Consider the following 22,157-nt stretch of genomic DNA (forward strand, 5'->3'; position numbering starts at 1 on the left):
TATGTGTCCCTCCACCGAGTGATAAATTCTTGGATTTTTCACTTAATCATTCTTTTTTTTCCACTCATTTAGTCCTCATTATTTATTAAAGCTTATGTTTGGGTACTATTCTGGGCATTGAGGATACAGCAGTGAACTAACCCCAGCCCCTGTTTTCATGGTGGGGGAGGGGGAGATAAACAATAAACTAGTGATTAGTGAATATAGAATAGTCAGATGGTGAAAAGTGCAATGGAGGGGGGAAAAAAAAGCAGCTAAAGGCGCTCAGACATGACTGGAGAGCCTGAGGTGGCAGCTTCCTAGAGTCCAGGGCAGGCCCCACGCGAACATGACAATGACCTAAAATCTTTCAAGGGTCAGGGAGCAGGCCACCGAGATCTCCAGGAACGGAGCCTTCCAAGAGGAGGAGAGAGGCTACGCAAATGCCCTGGGGCAGTGGCAGGACAAAGTGCTTGAGAACCATCCAGAAGGCCAGTGAGACGGGAGCAAAGAGATGAAGCAGAAACAGAGAAGGAGGTGAGCGTGGAGGAGGCGGGGGCAGACCCCGAGGGCCAAGCCGGCCACGGTCAGGGATTTGATTTCACCTTTCATATCACTTAGTGGTACCTGCCCTGAGCCTGGAGAACAGCCTGCGCTTGGGGGACACTCACTAACCACTGGCTAAGTGAATTAAATCATGCCCTCGACTATCACGAATAAAAGAGTGGGAGGGGAGGGCAAGAGAGGGCAGAAGCCACTTACTAGGGACGATGAGAGAGCAGAGAGGAGGAAGTCAGGGCAGGGGAGACCGCACAGGAAGCCACTGATTCAGGGACCTCTGGGGGCCTTTGCTTTTCTCATCAAGCCCAGCCTGGGAACATCTGAGGCATTTTTTTCTTTAACTGACCCATAAGAACACAGGTCAGGTATGAGGAAAATATTCAGAAGCTGACCTTGAGTCAGGATAATGACACGGAGAAATAGCCTGCAGATGTCAGGAACACCAAGTGAGGCCTCGGTGAAGGCTGTGGACTCTGCACCACAGAGCAGCTGGGGGGGATGTTTCTAATCACCCTGAATAATATCCTCCACAGTGGACACCTCTCCACTCAAGCGTGGCCTGACTACTGGGTCACGGCCACCAAGCCTACCTTGGAAGGGTCTTGTTACCATCATGAAGCCAGTTATTCAAGGAGAAGACAAAGGTCAGAGGCAACAAGGTAAAAACTTGTTCTTGGAAGAGGCCAGTGGCGCTGGACAGGGAACCAGGCAGCGTGCGTTCACACACGAGGTGCGGTTCTTGAGGTAAACTTTCCCCATGATTAGAAAAAGCCAGAAGACCCAGAAAGAGCCTCAGTCCTCCCCTCTGGGTCTTTGCTGTGAAGGGCCCTCCACCGTCCTTCGATTCACCACCGTATCTTCATGTTAGTCCCTGAGACTTAAGGCATCATTAACAGCGCAAAGAACTTGGTATTTCTGTTCCACTTGACAGTTAAGAAACACTGCAAAAATTCTTCTTGACAATAACATCTTCACCTCCAGCCCTGACCCACAATTGTCTGAATGGGAGACCAAGAAAAAAAAAATCAAAGACTTTATAATCCCTATTCAGCCAGGGGAAGAAAACGAAAAGGTGTCTCTTGCTAGAACTTGATTTTCATTCACACATCAAGTCGTTTCTCAAGTCTGATGGCCGTCGCGCCCTTGCCATCAGGTTTCTTGGGGTTTTTCCATTCCAAGGCCTGGCCGCCCATTTCTCTTCTCTGGCCCGTTCACTGCCCCCAGAGGGCCCGGTGGCTCCTCAGTGCCTCCTCCTTCCACCTGTGGTTGGTAACAGTTCTAAACCATCAGCTGCAGATCTGTCTTGTTAGCACGCTACAGCCACCACGGCTACAAGGAAGGTTGGAAGTTTGCCCAAAGAAACAGGTTAGGACTGGGAGCAAGGAGTAGGCAGCACCCTGACAACCACAGAATCTGTTTACAAGTCAGGAGTTTCCTTAGGTTTATGACGAATTAATACATTATTAACAACTCAGTGCCAGGCTGTGGCTCAGCCCATGTGCCTAGCGCCTGTGTTCCGCAACAAGAGAAGCCACCACAGTGAGAAGCCCGTGCACCGCAACGAAGAGAAGCCCCTGCTCACCACAACCAGAGAGAGCCCGACCGAGCACAGCAACAAAGATCCAGCAAACTCATAAATGAAATTTTTTTAAATCAATCACTTTTCTATATGCCAGTAATAAACGAGTGAAATTTGAAATTAAAAACATACTCTTTTTACATCAGTACTCCCACAAAATTAAAATATTTAGGTATAAATTCAAAATATATATACATGGTCTATATAAGGAAAACTATGAAACTCTGATGAAAGATATCAAAGAACTACTATATAATGGGAGAGAGACTCCATGTTCATAGGAAGACTCAATATTGTCAAGACGGTTCTTCCCAACCCCATCTGTAGGTTCGGTGCAATGACAATCAAACTCCCAGCAAGTTATTTTGTGGATTTTGACACACTGATTCTAAAGTTTATATGGACATGGAAAAGAACTACAGAATAGCCAACTCAATTCTGAAGAAGAACAAAGTCAGAGGGCAGATGCTATCTGACTTCAAGACTTGCTATAATGCTACAGTAATCAAGACAGTGGGGTATAAATGAAAACATAGACAAATAGATCAACTGAAGACAAAGTTCAGAAATACACCTGCACAAATACAGTCAATTGGTCTTTGACAAAGGAGCTAAGGCAATACAGTGGAGGAAACGTAGTCTTTTCAGAAAATGATGGGTGATGGAACAACCAGACACTGATGTGCAAAACAACGAATCTAGACAAACACCTTACACATGTCAAAAAATTAACTCGAAATAGATCATAGACCTAAATGTAAAACATAAAACTATTAAACTTCTAGAAAAAAAACATATGAGAAAACCTAGATGACCTGGGGTATGATAATGATCTTTCAGATATAAGACCAAAGTCACAAATCATGAAAAAAATGTGATAAACTAGACTTCATTAAAATTAAAAACCTCTGCTCTGCAAAAGATGGTATCAAGAGAATGAGAAGACAAACCACAGACTTAAAAGAAAATATTTGCAAAAGCCCCATCTGATAAAGTATTGTTATTCAAAATACACAAAGAACTCTTAAAATTCAACAATAAGAAAGCAAACAACAGAATTTTAAAAATGGGCAAAAGACCTGAAAAGACACCTTACCAACGAAGATACACAGATGACAAGTCCAAATATGAAAAAATGTTCACTGTCATTTGCCAGTAGGGAACTACAAAGTAAAACTGCAGTGAGACACCATTACACACCTATTAGAATGGCCAAAATCCAAAATACTGACAACCCGAATGCTCTCAAGGATGTGGAGCAACAGGAATTCTCGTTCACTGCTCATGAGAACACAAAATGGTGCAGAAACTCTGGAAAACAGTTTAATGGCTTCTTACAAAGCTAAGTATACATTTCCCATATGATGCAAAATTCTTGCTCCCTGGTATTTACCTAAAGGAGCTGAAAACTTACGTCTACACAAAAACCTGCACATGGGTGTTTATAGCACCTTTACGCAGAATTGCCACAACTAAGATGCAGCCAAGATGTTCTTCAGTAAGGGTTGCTGTTGTTCAGTCACTCAGTCATGTCCAACTCTTTGCGACCCCGTGGACTGCAGCACGCTAGGCTTCCCTGTCCTTCACTATCTCCCAGAGTTTGCTCAAATTCAGGTCCATTGGGTCGACGATGCCATCCAATCATGTCGTTCTCTGTTGCTCCCTTCTCTTCCTGCCTTCAATCTTTCCCAGCATCACGGAGTGGGTAATTAAACTATAGGTCCAATCAGATAGTGGAATGTTGTTCAGCACTAAAAAGAAATGAGCTATCAAGCTATGAAAAAACATAAAGGACCCTTAATTGTGCGTTACTAAGTGAAAGAAGCAAATCTGAAAAGGCCACACACTGTGTGACTCCAACAATACGACATTCTGAGAAGGGCAAAGACCACAGTTGGCACTACTGGTAAAGATCGTGCCTGCCAATGCAGCATATATAAGAGATGCAGGTTTGACCCCCGGGTCAGGAAGAGCCCCTGGAGAAGGAAATGGCAACTCGCTCCAGTATTCTTGCCTGGAAATTTCCATGGACAGAAGAGCCTGGGGTTGCAGGGACCGTCCGTGGGGTCGCAAAGACTTGGCCACGACTGAGCACATACACATACATACAGAGATAGTAAAAAGATCAGTGACTGATAGGGATTGGGGGAGGGAACAATGAACAGACAGACCACAGAGGATTCTTTAAGGCAGCAAAACTATTCTGTGTGATACCATGATGATGGATACGTATCATTATACATTTGTCCAAATCCATAAAATGTACAACACCAAGACTGAATTCTAATGTAAACTATGGACTTTGGGGGATAATAATGTGTCAATGGGGCTTCTCTGGCGGCTCAGATGGCAAAGAATCCACCTGCAGTATGGAAGACCTGGGTTTGATCCCTGGGTTGGGAAGATCCCTTGGAGGAGGGCATGGCAACCCACTCCTGTATTCTTGCCTGGAGAATCCCCATGCACAGAGGAGCCTGGCGGGCTATAGTCCGTGGTGTTGCAAAGAGTTGGACACGACTGAGCAAATAAGCACACACAATATGTCAGTGGTTGTAATAAGTGTACTCTTCTAGTGGAGAATGTTGATAGTAGGGGCATGCATGGGTGCAAAAGATATACGGGAAGTCTCTGTACTTCCCACTTAATTCTGCTGTGAACCTAAACCTTCTCTGAAAATAGTCTATTTTTTTTAACTGAAGTATAGTTGATTTACAACATTGTGCCAGTCTCTGCTGCATAGCAAAGTGACTCAGGTTTACACATATACACATTTTTTAAAATATTCTTTTCCACTTTATGGTTAAGCCCAGGAGACCGGATATAGTTCCCTGTGCTATACGGTGGGACCTTGCTGTCTATCCATTCTAAATGTAATCGTTTGCATCTACCAACCCCAAACTCCCAGTTGTGATCCCTCTTCCTCCCCTGGGGCAACCACAGTCTGATCTCTATGTCCATGAGTATGTTTCTGTTTTGCATACAGGTTCATTTTAGATTCCACATGTAAATGGTACCATCTAAGCATGAAAAGAAATGAAAGGGAAACCTATGTGGTGGCACTTCTGATGAAATCTACGGAAATAAATGCAATGTTTTCAAGTCTTATACTTGATCGCTTTCTCTCTGCTGTGGAGGAACTGGTTTCTTTGGTTGCACAGCTCCATTCTTGCTGGTTGTCGGTGCATCAGCTTTTACAGAGGAAGGTGTGACTACTCCATGTGTCATAAAGTATGGATTTAAGATTACTATCCCCATAGTAGTGACATATTTGCATAAGTCCTCCCGAGCTGCTGCACTTGCTATACCCCTACCCTCCAAGAAGAGTTATCTTTGGGAAGTAGTAGATTCAGGTCAGGGGGTTTCGCTGAGTACATCAAACAGAAATACTCCAGATACACGGTCCCTATCAGTAGGGACTCTGACACCCCATGACCTATCTAACGACATAATATCACGGGCTAACATCAAGTTTTGTTTTGATAACACCCTCCTCTCCCATTCCATCCTCTCTTACTGTCTCTGTCATAGAACCTAGCTCTTACCTCCCAAGGACAGTATCGATTTTAATTTAATTATACACATTTATGTGTATGCTTATTTAAGTTACTCTCAGCCATTAAACATGAAGAAGACAGGAGTCATGACTGGTTGTCTACCATTATATGCACAGCTCCTTGCACAGTACACGGTAGATATTAAAACTGATAAACCTCATTTCAGTGGATGAATGAAAAGGAGCATGGATGTTCAACTGAGCTGCTCACAACTGTGTGAAGGAAGTATCCCTCAGGAAATGCAATTTCTAAGGAAAATCAACTGAGATAATAGAGAAAAGGATAAGAGCTAGATAGCCAAATCATCCCTTTCTTTAGAAATGACATTAACATTTTCAAATGACATATAAGGTGATCTGGTATGCTTGGAAAGCGCTTCCAAGTCAGAAAGAGATAGGTTTTTATTCCAGCTCTGCTTCTTACTGACTGAAAGTTTCTGAGCCTCAATTTTCTCATTATATACATGCAGGTAACAATCAATGAACTAAATAAGATAGTCTGAAAATGCATGGCAATCAAACATGGGAAGAAGAAATAAGTTCAAAGACCCACTGAATTAGTCTCCTCTCTAGTGACCTAAGCCAGCAAACCCAAGTCAGATTGGTCTTAAAAGCATAGTGTTTATGGGATGGCCATTCAAAGGTTGAAGCCATTCAACCTTTATCCTCCAGAAGTCCCCCACTGGGAGAATTCACTCAAAATGAAGAGGCAATTCAGATTATTACTCAATCCTTTCTCACTGTGACCTAAGTGCCATTAGTGGCTTAGCAAAAGTTTCTGGAGATCTAATTCACCCCATTTCTCTGGTCCTTAGCAGTCTGCTCATTTCTGATATCAGAGAAAGAAAGAATGACCAAGAAAGAACCTAAAAGTAGCAAGTGTGACAGCTGTTTGAAGAAAAATCTAGATGTCTGTATAGACCTTTCATGGTTCTCAGTGAGGATCACTAGCTGAAGTAGGTTTCTCCCTAAATTTGAGGTGGGGTGTTTTCAGTAGTATTTAACTTACTTTTTTAAATGGTACAGTGGGAAGAGAACATATTTTTAAGTGAAATGTATGTTTAAAGTTGAAGTGAAAGTAAACGCATTAGTCGCTCAGTCGTGTGCGACTCTTTGTGAGCCCACGGGCTCTGTCCACTAGGCTCCTCTGTCCATGGGATTCTCCAGGCAAGAGTACTAGAGTGGGTTGCCATGCCCTCCTCCAGGGGATCTTCCCAATCCAGGAACTGAACCCATGTCTCCTGCACTCAAAGAAGAATCTTTACCATCTGCGCCACAGAGCCCAAACACAAACAGCTAAATCACACTCAAAAACTTTCTTAGGTTAAAAGAAAGCCAATGAGCCTTAGAATTAACTCTTAGCCACAGTGAGAAGTACAGAAAACAGAATTTCTTGTTAACTGCTGATCACCCCTAAGGAAGCGATAAGACACACAGGGAATTAGCCATATACGACTGCAAACCACTTTCCACTGGTCAATTACAAAGGCTCATATTAGTAGAATGAAACAGAAAAACTATCACAAATATTTTTAAATCACAGAAAGCAAACAGTTCCAAATGATAAAAGCCACATGATTGGAAGTCTTAAGAAAAATCAAAGTTTGGTTTCAAATATGCTTTTCTCTGGAGGGAAATAAATACCGCAGCATCTGCCTTCAATCCGTTCTGGACTGGTTAGGATTAGCACATCCTATAATAACTTCTCAGTGTTAATTTCACAAAGGATAAGTAATCTGCTATTAAGAATCCAGGAGAAATCATTTTTAGAAAAAACAAAGCAGACCACCAGAGACCCATAAACAAGTTGACCACAATTTACTAATAAGAAAACAGTTTATCCAGCTTATCTTCAGAAAAGGTAAATTTATGCAACTTAGTTGCTTACCTCCAAATTACAGATGTTAAAATCCCCAACAACCAATTTAAGATCCCAATGTTTCACAGAATCTGCATTTTGGTTAAAATCAGAGATTGACATTTGGCCATAGGATATGAGTGAGTAGGAAATAGAGTGAGGAAGAAATATTCGTGAAGTTTGTATATATATGGACAAATCCAAAGTCTGCGGAGGAAGCAAAATAAGTAGGATATGTTTCTCTGAACTTCTGTAGAAAGTGTTAGAGTTTCATTTTTATACCATCTTAAGCAGTTGTCTACTTGTTTTCTAAGTGTAATTATCTTTTGCGGTAAAATATTAAGTTGTCAAGGTGGATCCATGTTTTTCAGGGCTACCTTATGTCATTTGAGGGGCTTTCTCTAAGAAAAAGAATATAAAATTGTGAATATCAATTATGTAGAGGGTACTCCCAGTGAGGGGCCCTGGAGGTTAAACACCAGCAGCTTCACAGTAAATTCATCACAAGGGTGAGAACTTACCAAGTCTCCTATTTCTGCTTCGTCCATATGGTGTCTTGCAGAGCACGGGGTATTTTAAAAACATTTCAGTATGTGTTGATTCCACTCATGTCAGAATCAAAGGATCTGACTATGAGATTAAATTCAAAGTCAAGCCTTGGCCCACCTAAATGGTTCAAGATAGATCTTAACTCTTCATTCAGTTATACCTTAAATGGTAGTTTGAATTAAATATAATTTCAAGTCATGTTGATTCTGTTATTTAACAACTGTCATAATATTTTAACAATCCAAAAATGTCTACCCACTATAATAGGAAAACAAACAGAAGATTTTTAAAAATCATCACATAAAAGCTGGATGTACATGAGTCATAGACTAAACACTCTAGTTCCTGTGTGTTTGTCCACTATTTATGATGAGCAGCTGGAATTCATGTGCACGCCCCTTCACAGATGATAGACATCTGCGGTCTATTATCAGTGGAGTTACCCCATAAGCAGAGGAGGTTACCAGTTCCAAAGAAAACTTGTAGGAGTTTCTGATGTGTTGACCTGTTTCCTCATACTGCCTGCCAACAGTTAGCACACTGCATCCTCTTTAAAAATACAGAACAGAGGAAAGAAAATGCATATAATTCTTCAGGTTCTATTTATAGGTGTGAGGCTAACAACTATGAGACTATGAAAGAAATGACTCACTAATCCCACAGGTTTATACACCACGCTTAATATTTTAATTACTGCTCTGTAAAAAAAAAACCTACAGAACTTCCCACTGACGTCGAAGTCCAAAGCTGTCTAGGCTTTATTAATGCACTGATCCAGTTAAGACATTCTGTGGATGTTTCCTGAATGTAAACATAAGAACATCCATTGATCCGAGTGATTTCACTCTAGGTGTATCTAGGAAGAAAATATCTTGAGAAAAACTGTTATCAATACCTTATTCACATCATAACAGAATTAGATTATTAAAGGCCTTAAGACTGATAAATGACTGCATAAAAAGAATTTTTAATGTGTTCATAAAAAAGAATATTTGTAAACAACAAATTAGAAAAAATATATTTCCAACAAATATAAGCAAAAAATGTGGGGGCCTCCCTAGTGGTCCAGTGGTTAAGACTCTAAGCTTCCAGTGCAGGAGGCATGGGTATGATCCCTGGTTGGGGAACTAAGATCTCACATGCTGTGCAGCTCGGACAAAAAAAGAATATATATATATACACACACACACACACACATATATATATATATACACGCACACATTTTAAGAAACCTAACTTTGTTATTAGACAAAGAGTTATAATTATATGATCAATAATTAGGTAACAATAATCCAAAATAAAAGATATGAAAATACGAGTTCACAAAAAAACCCACAAATGACCAATAAGTATTTCAAGACATGCTAAACCTCACTCATAAATGTTAAGAAACATAAATATAAAAACAATGAGCTCCTTTTCAACAGACAGATGACAGTAGAGATGGTTTCAATGATGGAGATGAAAACGCTACTCACAGCTGGCCAGACTACAGGGAAAGCAAAGGGACCCTCCTTCTCTGTGGACAGGAGAGTGGTTGGCACAACTTTCTGAAGGGCAATCTAGCAACATCATTCACATTTCAAAGTGCTTATATATTTGGGGGACTTCCCTGGTGGTCCAGTGGCTAAGACTCCAGGCTGCCAATGCTTGGGGCCTGGATTCAATCCCTGTCAGGGAACTAGATCTCACATGCTACAACTAAAAAAGATCTTGCATGGTGCAATGAAGATTAAAGATCTGGAGTGCCTTACTAAGGCTCCTCTGTCTATGGGATTTCCTAGGCAAGAATACTGGAGTAGGTTGCCATTCCTTTCTCCAGGGGATCTTCCCAACCCAGGGATCAAACCTGAGTCTCCTGCATTACAGGCAGATTCTCTACCATCTGACCACCAGGGAAGCCTACTAAGACCCAGTGCAACCAAAGAAATAAAGATAAATATATATATTTTTTAATGCTTATATATTTTGACCCATCAGTCACTCTTCTGTGAAATTATCCTATAGAATTCTCAGACAAGTGTTAATACTTGCACACACACAGAACATTCTATCCAATAAATACCGTAAAGTCACTAAAAAGAATACAGTATCTACCTACATGTGCTGACTTTAATAACAATAACTTATTTCTTGAGCTTTCAATATCCCAGCCACTGTTCAAAACTCTTTATAAATGTTAGACTTTACTGAGTAAAAAAAAAATCTCCAAGATATAGATAAGTAAAAAAAGAAAGCTGCAGAATACACTGTGTACTGTGGTTCTATTCACACTATAAATATTTATAAATATCATATATAAATACAAATATATAAACATACATTTATATACACCCAGAAAAGCTTGAGAATAATACAAAAGGAATAGTTTACAGTTATTACCTAGGAAGAATGGGCCTGGGAAAGGGACTTAGGTAAACAGAAAGTTTTACATTTTATTTTTTACCTTTTTTTTCAGAATTTTCTTTATTGTTTGAACTTTTCACTATATACATGAATTACTTCTATTTTTAAAATATTCATGTCTGCTATCTACTTAATTGGGGAGGACTTTTGGACACAATGGGAGAAGGAGAGGGTGGGATGATTTAAGAGAACAGCACTGAAACATATATATTACCATATGTAAAACAGCCAGCCAGTGGGAAGCTGATGTATGATGCAGGCACTCAAAGCCAGTGCTCTGTGACAGCCTGGAGGGATGGGGTGGGGAGCGTGGTGGGAGGGGGTTCAGGAGAGGGGGCACACATATGCCTATGGTCGATTCATGCTGATGTATGGCAGAGGCCATCAAGTAATTATCCTCCAATTAAAATTTTTTCAAAAGAAAAAGAACTTCATGCCTTCACTCTGCAAACAGCCTGACATTTCTGTCACCTCGCACCACCGCTTCAGATTCTTACCTGTCCAGCAGCAGCTCCAGCACTTCTTTAGTGGAGGCAAAGCCTCTGTATGTTGACAGGAAGATGCTGATATATGTAAAGTCATTGTCCCCAAAAGCCGTCAGCAGGTTCTCCACGAGCTTCTCTAAGGTGCCAGCTTTTATGGTCCTGATCTTACACGTCTCATACTGACTGACTGTGTGTCCCGGAGGCAGCTGGTCCCCTTCGACCTGTACGATAAACTCAAGATTATGATCAGGAGAAACGACTCCCTAAAGTAAGAGTGAAAACACTGAACTGGATGAAGCGTGGCCCGTCATGCTTTCCCCTGCTCTTAACTTCCCTACCAGTCAGGGAAGGCCGACTTCACTCCTCTCACCTGAGTGAGTGCAGCAGCGTGGGTTGGTGGTCGGGGTACCGGGGTGGCCCCTGCTTGTGATCCCACTAGCAGAGGGATTACTTCATCATTTGCTTCTGCTCACTTCCCTATCAAGAACTATGCTGCTGGCATATTCTGTCAAGAATGTTTTCTATGACTCCAGGATCGAGTTGAGCAAATGTTATCAATCATTCCCTTTACACTGTTCCACAGTTAAGCTTTCAAACTCATTCTCAAAGACAGCGCCTACAATGGGGTGCTGGCACTGATCCTACTGACTCTGGAGAGCTGCTTATTAAATTTTTAGATTTGTGTGAGCCAGATGACATTATGTTGATAGTTTGGAGGAAAAAAAAAAAAAATCAGCCATGGGAGGAGTATGTTCTCCACAGACATCTAGGGAAATCTGACCATGTGATGTTCTTTGGTCCATGGAGGGCGAAACGCATTCAATATCATCATTAATCAACAAAGTTGGCTAAGCAGCAGTTTTACCAAGCAGGCCTCAGCTAATCTTGGATGAGTAATAGAAACGGTAGGCCGCTGCATGACCCCTGCCTTTTGGAGACCAGCAATGTACAGTACGGTGGTCGTGTAAGGATATGAGAGCCGGACCACAAAGAAGACAGAGAGCTGAAGAATCAATGCTTTTGAACTGTGGTACTGGAGAAGACTCCTGAGAGTCCCTTGGACAGCAAGGAGATCAAACCAGTCAATCCTAAAGGAAATCAACCCTGAATGCTCATTGAAAGGACTGACGCTGAAGATGAAGCTCCAACATTTTGGCCACTTGATGCGAACAGCTGACTCACTAGAAAATACCCTGATTCTGGGAAAGATTGAGGTCAAGAGAGAAGAGGGTGACAGAGGATGAGACGGTTGGATGGCACCACCGATTCAATGGACACGAACTTGGGCAAACTCTGGGAGATGGTGAGGGACAGGGAAGCCTGGCATGCAGCAGTCCATGGGGTCTCAAAAAGTTGGACCCCAGTTGGTGACTGAACAACAACAACAAAGAGAAAATATTTCCCTGTGAAAAGTAGCTACCACATGCGAATGAAGTGACTGTGAATAGTATTGGTAGGTATAATTGCCCCCTGAAGACATAAACCATAATACATAAAAACTGATTAGTGATAAAATCTGTAAAGCTTTAAAACTGAGTATAGGGGAAGAGAAATAAACTGAAGAAAAATCCGAGTGTGCCTTATAGTCCACAATAAATCTGTGCTGAACAAATTATATAATGATGCAATTTTCAGAGTTCAACCTGCCCTTCATAGGCACAGGGGAAGATGACCTATAGAAAGAAACTTGTTCCAAAGCATAGAAGCATTCTAAGTGACGCAGACAATCGCCACCCAATGTCTCTCAATTTTAAGTGTGAATTGTTTCTATCAGATTTTCTTAAGTTGAAATAACCAGACACGTGACAATTAAAGGCGAGCAAAAAAGAGAGAACTGAAATCTCTAAATGATGACATTGTGCTTACAAAGTCACATGTTTGCTATTTCTTCACCTGTCCTGCCAAAAGTTAAACCACTGGAAGGAAATTAGCAGGCAAGAATTGCTTTCCGCAAAACCAAAGTAAAGGCCATCACTTTTAGAAAGGGCTTAGAACAGCTTAATGTCATCATGGCTAACTGCCAGCAGGAATTAATCATAAGACTCCAGCATATGCGGGGGGTGCCTTGATTTCTTTATTTTTCGAAAGATACTTTTAGTTTACAAAGGAAAGGGCTCTGATTCAGGCAAAACTACCAAATGGACTCAGATCATGGCCTTATAATTATTCATTATCACTCTATGAGCAATTTGAGAACAGGCCTGATAATATCCATCTGTCTTCCAAGAGCTTCAGTTAACTTTAACTAGAAACAATCAATGAAGAAGATATATGGTTTCAATGTCTAATTACATTTTTAATTATTTGGTACAGTGTTGGCCTAAATGTGTGCTGTAAAATACTAGTTTCAAAACAAAACATCCTGCATTCAAATTTGGGAACTATGGAGTTAAACAAAGCTGAATATATTTCTTTTCCATAGAATTTCTTACACACAGTATTTAATGTGCTAACATGCTATGAAACTCCAAAGAAGGATATGGTATCTGACATTTCCTAGTGGACTCCCCTTTGGTCTCAGAGCACCCTGCAGAACATTAGGATTAACGTATTTTGGAAAATGTTAGCTTATTAAGTCACTGTGATGCAGTTGAAACTTAATTCACATTTGCCACTTTTCACTTAAAAAAAAAAACCAAGATATTATAAAATTAACTTTTACCTTCAAACATCTATATTCCTTTGATCTCTTTCTTAATACCACTAAAATTTAGGAATATTTTGTGTTTTTTTACTTTGTCACCTCAAAAGATCTGATCAAGATAATTATCACTTAAAAAGCAGAAGTTAAAAAATATACTTCAAGGGCAAATGTTAACAATAACAACATTAAAAGGAATGGCTTTTCAGTTTCTACGGATATTCAAGCTCTAATTCTAAATCAAGCTTCCTTACCTTGTGACAGACAATGTCAGGGTTCCCTTATCAATAAATTTTGTAATTTGATGACACCTATTTTACAATGCAAACTCCACTTTAAAGCTAAATCTTTTCCTATTAAAAGTAGTAACTGTTTAAGAGAACTAATTTTTCCCTAAGCAGTGATGTGGCCAAAAATTCAAACACAGAGAAAAATGCTTGTCAAAGACCCTGATGAAGTGGGTCCCTTTTCCTGCCAGAAAGCAGATTTGGCAGGAAGCCAATGCTCTCGCTTGGAAATGGATTCATGTTACTCATTAACCCAGTCGCTTCCCTTTGCTCCTTCTTCTCTGAAGAAAATCTCAACACACAGGCCTGATCGCCATAAATGCCTTTAATGGTTTCTGTTCCTCAGTGTTTGCATCTGTACATTAGGAAGAACCACGACTGAGCTAACGGAATAGCTAACAGAATATTTTGAATATTTAGATTTTAAGAGTTATTCTCTAATTGCAACAAATGAGCATCAACGGCAATAGCATAAAATGAAGTACAAGAATTACTCTGATGCCTAAAGTCGTTCTCACAAAAAATAACAATACATGTCAGCGTCAGAGCACTTGCTTAATATTATTTTCTGAATGTTTACTAAGTACACTAATATCTCTTCGCTAGCAAGGGGAAGGCCAGATTTTTGAAGATGAGTTTTAATTTACCTATATTCAAATTAAGTACAGGCTTCCCAAGTGGCACAGTGGTAAAAGAATATGCCTGCCAAAGCAGAGGACACAAGTTCAATCTCTGGGTCGGGAAGGTCCCCTGGAGGAGGAAACGGCAACCCACTCCAGTATCCTTGCCTGGAAGACTCCAGGGACAGAGGAGCCTGGCGGGCTACAGTCCACGAGTTTGCTAAGAGTCAGACACAACTGAGCATGCGCACAAGAGCAAATAAAGTACATTTTTATGAAATAAAAATTTTGTAATTATCTGCTTGTTACTGGAATTGAAATAAAGTTATACAAAAGTGAAACACACAAAAATATCCTACACCTATGGGCAGACTGGAAAAGCTAAAATGTTTAATAGCGACATGACCCTTTTAAGAGACTTTAGGGTCTGTTTTTGTTTGTGATAACTCAACATCTTCAAATTCTAGTTTAAAAGAATAGTGGGGAGAGGCAGTGAGCAAAGTCTTGGCAGACAAGTGTTTAATAACTCAGACTTAGAGAGCAAGACATGGAGGGCTGAGCCTGCCCTCTGGGTTAGCACGCTGACAGGAAACAGCCCAATCTGGATTTAATCAGAGACCATCGCTTTACTGACAAGATCACGATACTGAGGCCACAAAAATGTTTCATGATTGTTTTCTGGCCAATCCGTCTGCCATTAGAATTCAGCATTTCCTCAGAGAATATGCCTGACTCCTATGGGGTAAATATCTAAAACCCTGCCCAACTGTCCTAGCCATGGAATTTCTATAATTACCAATTTTGATATTAGGGGGACAGGAGAAAGAATGTGAGAGATGAAACATGCCATATTTCAACTGTGTTTCCAGTCATTGAAAATATACTCTTTTGCCTTCTAAAACATAAACTGTTCACAACTTGGGTGTTTTTAATTTAAAAAAAGAAATCCCTTCAATCAAAATAATCTTTTAGTCATCTGATACTTTAACAGGGAATGTGTTAAGTAAACAACCTCATTAAACTGGAGACAGTATTAAGTCTTTCTCCAAGCCATGCTTAATCTTTAGTACATCAGTTCTCGGGCATCCTGGCACGAGCAGTAATGTAAATAGTGAGAACTCTTCCAGTCATAACTCCCTAAGAAAATCTAAAACCCAGAGCCAAGGTTTTACAGAACTTTAATAGCATGTTCCTCTCTGTACATGCATCTCAGAACACCAAGGGTCCGTTTTATATCCCCTATTCAAATGCCCTGAAACCACTACCCAGAAACAATAAGAAACCACCACAGCATAGGAAATATCGTAAGATGACTCACAAACTCAGATCGTTTGTCCACATTGCCTAAACATGCAGAGATTAAATGTCCTTGCCACGCAAAGGAAAACTATGTGTATGTAATGGCATAAGGCACGTTATGGAGCAGCCCAGTGCCTCTGAGTAAAGTGACCCATTTACACATAGGACAATCAGAGATGTAAGGCAGAGTTCATACAAAACCCTACGGCAGGTGACAGCAAGCCCAGTGTGAGCTCTGTGTTGCGTGAACTTCTGTTCTGGGTGTCAGCTGACCTTTTTTTTTTTTTTTTGGCTAGGTTAGGGTTGCCAGAATGCCCAGCTAAACTTTAATTTTAGAAAAAAATAATAAATAATTGAATAATTTTTGAACATAAATGTTACCTGGAGTATTTAGGACCTACTCATGCAGAGAGTCAGACACAACTTGGCAACTGAACAGCAGCAACAACATACTGAAAAAAGTATTTGTTGTTTATCTGAATTTCCAAACTAACCCAGTATCCTGTACTTTTTTAGTTCCTAAGTCTGGCAACTCTATGCCATATACATACAAAGGGTACAGAATAGATTTCTCATTTATTCATCTACTTATTCAGCCACATATTGAATAAATGGTACTACATGTCAGGCACTGTGCAAGACAGCAGAGATACAAAGGCAAACAGCAGGCAGTTCTAACACCCAGAATGTTCAATATGATGGAGAAAATGGACACAGAGAAACCATTACAATGCAACACAAGTAAAACGGTGGGGAGACAGGCAAATAGCATGCAAGAACCAAGAGGGACTGCGTGTAGAGGCAACATCTGAAAGTGACTGGAAAGAAAAGGATACCACCCACAAGAAAGAAAACTGAGAAGGGGAAGCCAGTCTTCTGAACTCCACTTTAGAAATATAAAACTTGGGAATTTCCTGGTGGACCAGTGGTTGACACACTGCTCCCACTGCAGGGGGTATAGGTTCGATCCCTGGTTGGGGAACTAAGATCCTGCATGCCGTGTGCTGTGGCCAAAAAAGAAAAAAAATAAATGTAAAATCTGAAGTATTGTTGAGATTTTCCAATGGTATACAGTCCAACAGGCAGTCAGAATCCAAGAGCTGGGTAAGGAGGTCTAAGACGGAAATATGTAAGAGCTATGACTGCAGCCACAAAATTAAAAGGTGCTTGCTCCTTGGAAGGAAAGCTATGAAAAACCCAGACAGCGTATTAAAAAGCAGAGACATCACTTTGCCAACAAAGGTCTGTACAGTAAAAGCTATTGTTTTTCCATCCATCCATGTATGGATGTGAGAGTTGGACCATAAAGAAGGTTGAGAGCCTAAGAATTGATGCTATCAAATTGTGGTACTGGAGAAGACTCCTGGGAGTCCCTTGAACTGCAAGATCAAATTAGTCAATCCCACAGGAAATCAACCCTGAATATTCATTGGAAGGACTGATGCTGAAGCTGAAGCTCCAATACTTTGGCCACTTGATGTAAAGAGTCTACTCATTAGAAAAGACCCTGATGCTGAAAAAAAATGGAGGCAAGAGGAGAAGGGGACAACAGAGGACAAGATGGTTGGATGCCATCAGTGACTCAATGGACATGAGTTTGAGGAAACTCTGAGAGATGGTAAAGGACAGGGAAGCCTGCCATGCTGCAGTCCGTGGGGTCGCAAAGAGTCAGACACTACTTAGTGACTGAACAACAACAACGAAGAGTTACAACAATTAAACCAGCTTCACTCTCCAGGCAGTGTGTAGAACAAAAAGAATCGAAAGTGGAGGATGGCCTCTGGAAGAACACTCAAATTAAGAGGGTTCCAAGAGCAAAGATGTGCGTGACTAAAAGAAGCACCTGCACATGGGCAAGTTTACACTCACCTGATCTGTGGCAGCACTTCTGGGCAGATAACCCAGAGGAAAAACCACTGCCAGACTTACATATGCCAACACATGCACCTTCCATCTAATTACACAAACCTACCGAGGTCTAGCCAGCAGCGTGCTGGAGCCAGCCTGTCCCGCTTGCAGGAGCGGATCGTACACATTCCTCAGTCCCATGTTCCATGACATCATGTTGGTATTGTGAATCTGGCCATGGTGGAAACGGCTACACCATGGAAACTGGCGAACTGGCTCCAAGTCAGGGCTCTGAGTCTGAAGAGGTGATTTATCAGCGCACCACTACCTAGGACTCCCTCTCAGATTATGCCAACGGTAAATTCAGGAGAGACTTCACACCGGTGGAACATTTTTGTCTTTCTGTGACCACTCCAATCGAGGCTGACCTCATAGAAGACAGAAAATTACACCTCTGAACTAAGAAAAAAGCAGAAATGTGAAGGGAGAGAGGTGGAGGAGTATGCAACTGACAAATTAATATGCCCTCAAACAAAACTACAAGATCCCCAAGAGTTGACTTCACTTGAAGCCACATGTTAGAATGTGGTCAGATTTCTACGATGAGTATGCTGCATCCTCAGGAAAACGCTGAGAGCTGTAATAACAAACAAGGACCAGTGTTTCATCCGACAGAAATCTCAGCCCGTTCCGCCATCCTGTCTCCACGGGGTTTCCTAGATCACCCCATAGAGTCCAGGAACTCTCTGAGAGGAAACAGGAAGTTGTGTTTTCCATCCCCATAAAAAATGGTCATCCTCCTGGCTGTGAATCTCTTCCACATGGTGTTAACCCATAACAGACTGGATCTTCTCTGACGCAAACACCCACTGATGTCTTCCTTTAAGGATTTAAGGAGTCTTTAAGGAGGCAGATGGGCTTCCCTGGTGCTCATTGGGTAAACCATTTGCCTGCAACGTGGGAGACTTGGATTCGATCCCCGGGTTGGGAAGAGCCCCTGGAGAAGGAAATGGCAACCCACTCCAGTACAGATTCAAAAATTAAGTGGATTCAAGGGAGTGTGCTGACTACATTTTTCAAATAAAATATTTTCACTTTTACACACTACTTTGCTGCCTGAAGCTCAGAATGCTAATGAAGAGGTTGTGAGTTAACCTGGCTTCTATTTTTATCTCTGCGGCCAATTTACTTTGGGACCTAAGGCAATAACTTAAAGCTTCAATGTCTTGGTCAAAGACTTTGCAAAGTAAAGAAATTACATGCTGTTTTGAGAAGTTCAAGGAATTAGAGTTACAGCAGGGAGGGAGGTTTGAACTAAAATAGTCACTCCAGCATGTGCCAAATTACATCACAGATCGTCACACCGGATTTTGTGTCCAGAGTGAACCTGCAAAATTCACAACTCCTTCCTCTCCCTTTCAGACCTCAGATGTCCAAGGCCCTCCTATTCTGAGGTCACAGGTTAACAGGGGCCCTGGCCTTCTGGAATTCATTGTTTCTGTGCAGTCCGGCCAAGCTCTGTCTGAAAAGGTCAGCAGGGGGTAGTGAGCTTCTGTGTGACCCAATATTCCCTGTGAATGAAGCCTGCTCTGAATGGAAACACTTCCTCACAGCCCAGAAGCTTTCCCAGACCGCCATAAATCCCACGGACAGTTCCACGGTGCTTCGTCTCCTGGTGAGATATAAAGTGTTCCTTTACCAGTCTCTGGGGGAGCAGAAGGTGGCAGCTGCCTGACATTTCCCACCTTAGTCATTAATTTAATTCTCCTTCTGTGGATCGCATTAAGGAATCTCCTAACTTACTGTTAGCCACTCAGTCATGTCCGACTCTAAGGATCCTGACTTGAGGATCCTGAGGTTTGGAGAAGTGAGGGGTCTCATCCAACTTTATTTTTTTAATTTATTTATTTTAATTGGAGGCTAATTACTTCACAATACTGTAGTGGTTTTTGCCATACATTGACATGAATCAGCCATGGGTTTACATGTGTTCCCCATCCTGAACCCCCCACTCACCTTCCTCCCCATCCCATCCCTCTGGGTCATCCCAGTCTGAGAGAATAGCATTGAAACATGTATATTATCATATGTGAAACAGATCTCCAGTCCAGGTCCAATGCATGAGACAGGGTGCTCAGGGCTGGTGCACTGGGATGACTCATCCAACTTTAATGAGCCAATCTGCATAATTGACAGAGTCCAGATATAAAACCAGCCCTGTCTTTCTATTGGGCTTCCCAGTTGGTGTTAGTGGTAAAGGTCCTGCCTGACAAAGCAGGACATGTAAGAAACATGGGTTCGATCCCTAGTTTGGAAAGCTCCCCTGGAGGAGGACACAGCAACCCACTCCAGTATTCTTGCCTGGAGAATCCCATGGACAGAGGAGCCTGGTGTGCTGTGGTACATGGGGTTGCAAAGAATGGGACATGACTGAAGTGATTTAGCATGCATGTCTTTCTGTTATAGAGTGCTGCATTAACATGTAAAGTGACACAGTATTATGGATACAGTCTCCTTATTTGTACACCTAAGGTCACTAAATCGGAGAAGGCAATGGCACCCCACTCCAGTACTCTTGCCTGGAAAATCCCATGGAACCTGGTGGGCCACAGTCCATGGGGTCGCTAAGAGTTGGACACGACTGAGCGACTTCCCTTTCACTTTTCACTTCCATGCATTGGAGAAGGAAATGGCAACCCACTCCAGTGTTCTTGCCTGGGGAATCCCAGGGATGGTGGAGCCTGATGGGCTGCCATCTATGGGGTCACACAGAGTCCGACACGACTGAATCGACTTAGCAGCAGCAGCAGCAAGGTCACTAAATAGCCCAGAATCTCCATACTTCATAGGACTGTTGTGAGAAATAAAATTAGAAAACGGAGCTGAAGGTGTGTTGAATGGTTACAAGAACTATTCAGGACTCTATAGATAAAATCTTTTATGCTGTGTGCTGTGCTGTGCTAAGTCACTCAGTCATGTCTGACTCTGTGCGACCCTATGGACTATAGTCCACCAGGCTCTTCGTTCGTTGGGATCCTCCAAGAATACTGGAGTGGGTTGCCATGTCCTCCTCCAGGGTATCTTCCCAACTCAGGGATCAAACCTGAGTCTCTTATGTCTCCTGCACTGGCACTGGGCTCTTTACCACCAACACCACCTATATAGGTTGGTGCAAAATAATTGCAGTTTCAGACCCTGAATTTTAAATTATTATAACTAGGCTCACAACTTTATTAATCAAAATAGGAACCATTACAATCAATACATTTTTGCCAGTGAGAAATAAGTTAGCTTATTCCTATGCAAAGAAAAAAAAAAAAAAAACCCATGCTTTGGGATTCAACAAACTCTTGGAAAGCATCTTCTGTGTCCTGCTGATTGTGGAAGCATTTTCCCTTCCAAAAGTAGTCGAGATGCTTGACCAGAGGTCAGGTGAATATGGTGGATAAGGCAAAACTTTGTAGCTCAATTCATTCAACTTTTGAGGCCCTGGTTATGTGATGTGCAGTCAAGCATTGTTGTGGAAAAGAACTGGGCCCTTTCTGTTGACCAATGCCAGCTGCAGGCATTGCCATTTTCAGAGCATCTCATCAATTTGCTGAGCGTACTTCTCAGACATAATGGTTTCGCCAGGATTCAGAAAGCTGTAGTGGATGAGACTAGCATTAGACCACCAAACAGTGACCATAATCCTTTTTTTTGGTGCAAGTTTAGCTTTGGGAAGTGCTTTGGAGCTTCTTCTTGGTCCAATCACTGAACTGGTCATCGCTGGTTATATAAAATTCACTTTCCGTCGCACATCACAGTCCGATCGAGAAACGGTTCATTGTTGTTGTGTAGAAAAAGAGAAAAGAACACTTCAAAACAATAATTTTTTTGATTTGGGATCAGTTCATCAGGCATTCACTTATCGAGCTTTTTCACTTTTTCAATTTGCTTCTAAGGCCAAAGAAGGACAGAATGGTCAATGGTGAGTTCTTGGACAACTTCTCATGTAGCTGTACGAGGATCAGCTTCGATGACACTCTCAGTTGGTCATTGTGAACTTCTGACGGCTGGTCACTGAACTCCTCATCCTCAAGGCTCTTGTCTCCTTTACAAAACTTCTTGAACCACCACTGCACTGTGCATTCATTAGCAGTTTCTGGGCCAAATGTGTTGTTGATGTTGAAGTTGTCTCTGGTGCTTTATGACTTATTCTGAATTCAAATAAGAAAATCGCTCAAATCTGCTTTTTGTCTAACATCATTTCCACAGTCTAAAAATACATATAAACAGCAAGTAATAATTCATTATTGCAAAACATAAAGAAAGAAATGCACATTAAAATGATATATAACATAACTACATTTATTTAAGAATGTGTTCCAATATCAAATGGCAAAGTTCAACAATGCAAAACAGCAATTACTTTTGCATCAACTTATATATAATACTAAGTCTACAGTTTTTCCAGTGGTCATGTATGGATGTGAGAGTTGGACTGTGAAGA

General features: G+C 41.4%; 1 protein-coding gene across 2 annotated transcripts in view; it reads right to left on the reverse strand.

Moving 5' to 3' along the window:
* RGL1 (ral guanine nucleotide dissociation stimulator like 1) overlaps nt 1-22,157 on the reverse strand; it is a 129,274-nt gene that overhangs the window by 74,573 nt on the left and 32,544 nt on the right. The window contains exon 3 of one of the 2 annotated variants that reach the window (XM_005893091.3): nt 10,983-11,191. The exons of the other annotated variant lie outside the window; for it this stretch is intronic. Coding sequence (XP_005893153.2) covers nt 10,983-11,191 — 209 coding nt within the window. The remainder of the gene's footprint in view (nt 1-10,982; nt 11,192-22,157) is intronic. 2 annotated transcript variants of the gene reach the window in all.

Source organism: Bos mutus, chromosome 16, assembly GCF_027580195.1.
Source record: "Bos mutus isolate GX-2022 chromosome 16, NWIPB_WYAK_1.1, whole genome shotgun sequence".
NCBI classification, from domain to species: domain Eukaryota; kingdom Metazoa; phylum Chordata; class Mammalia; order Artiodactyla; family Bovidae; genus Bos; species Bos mutus.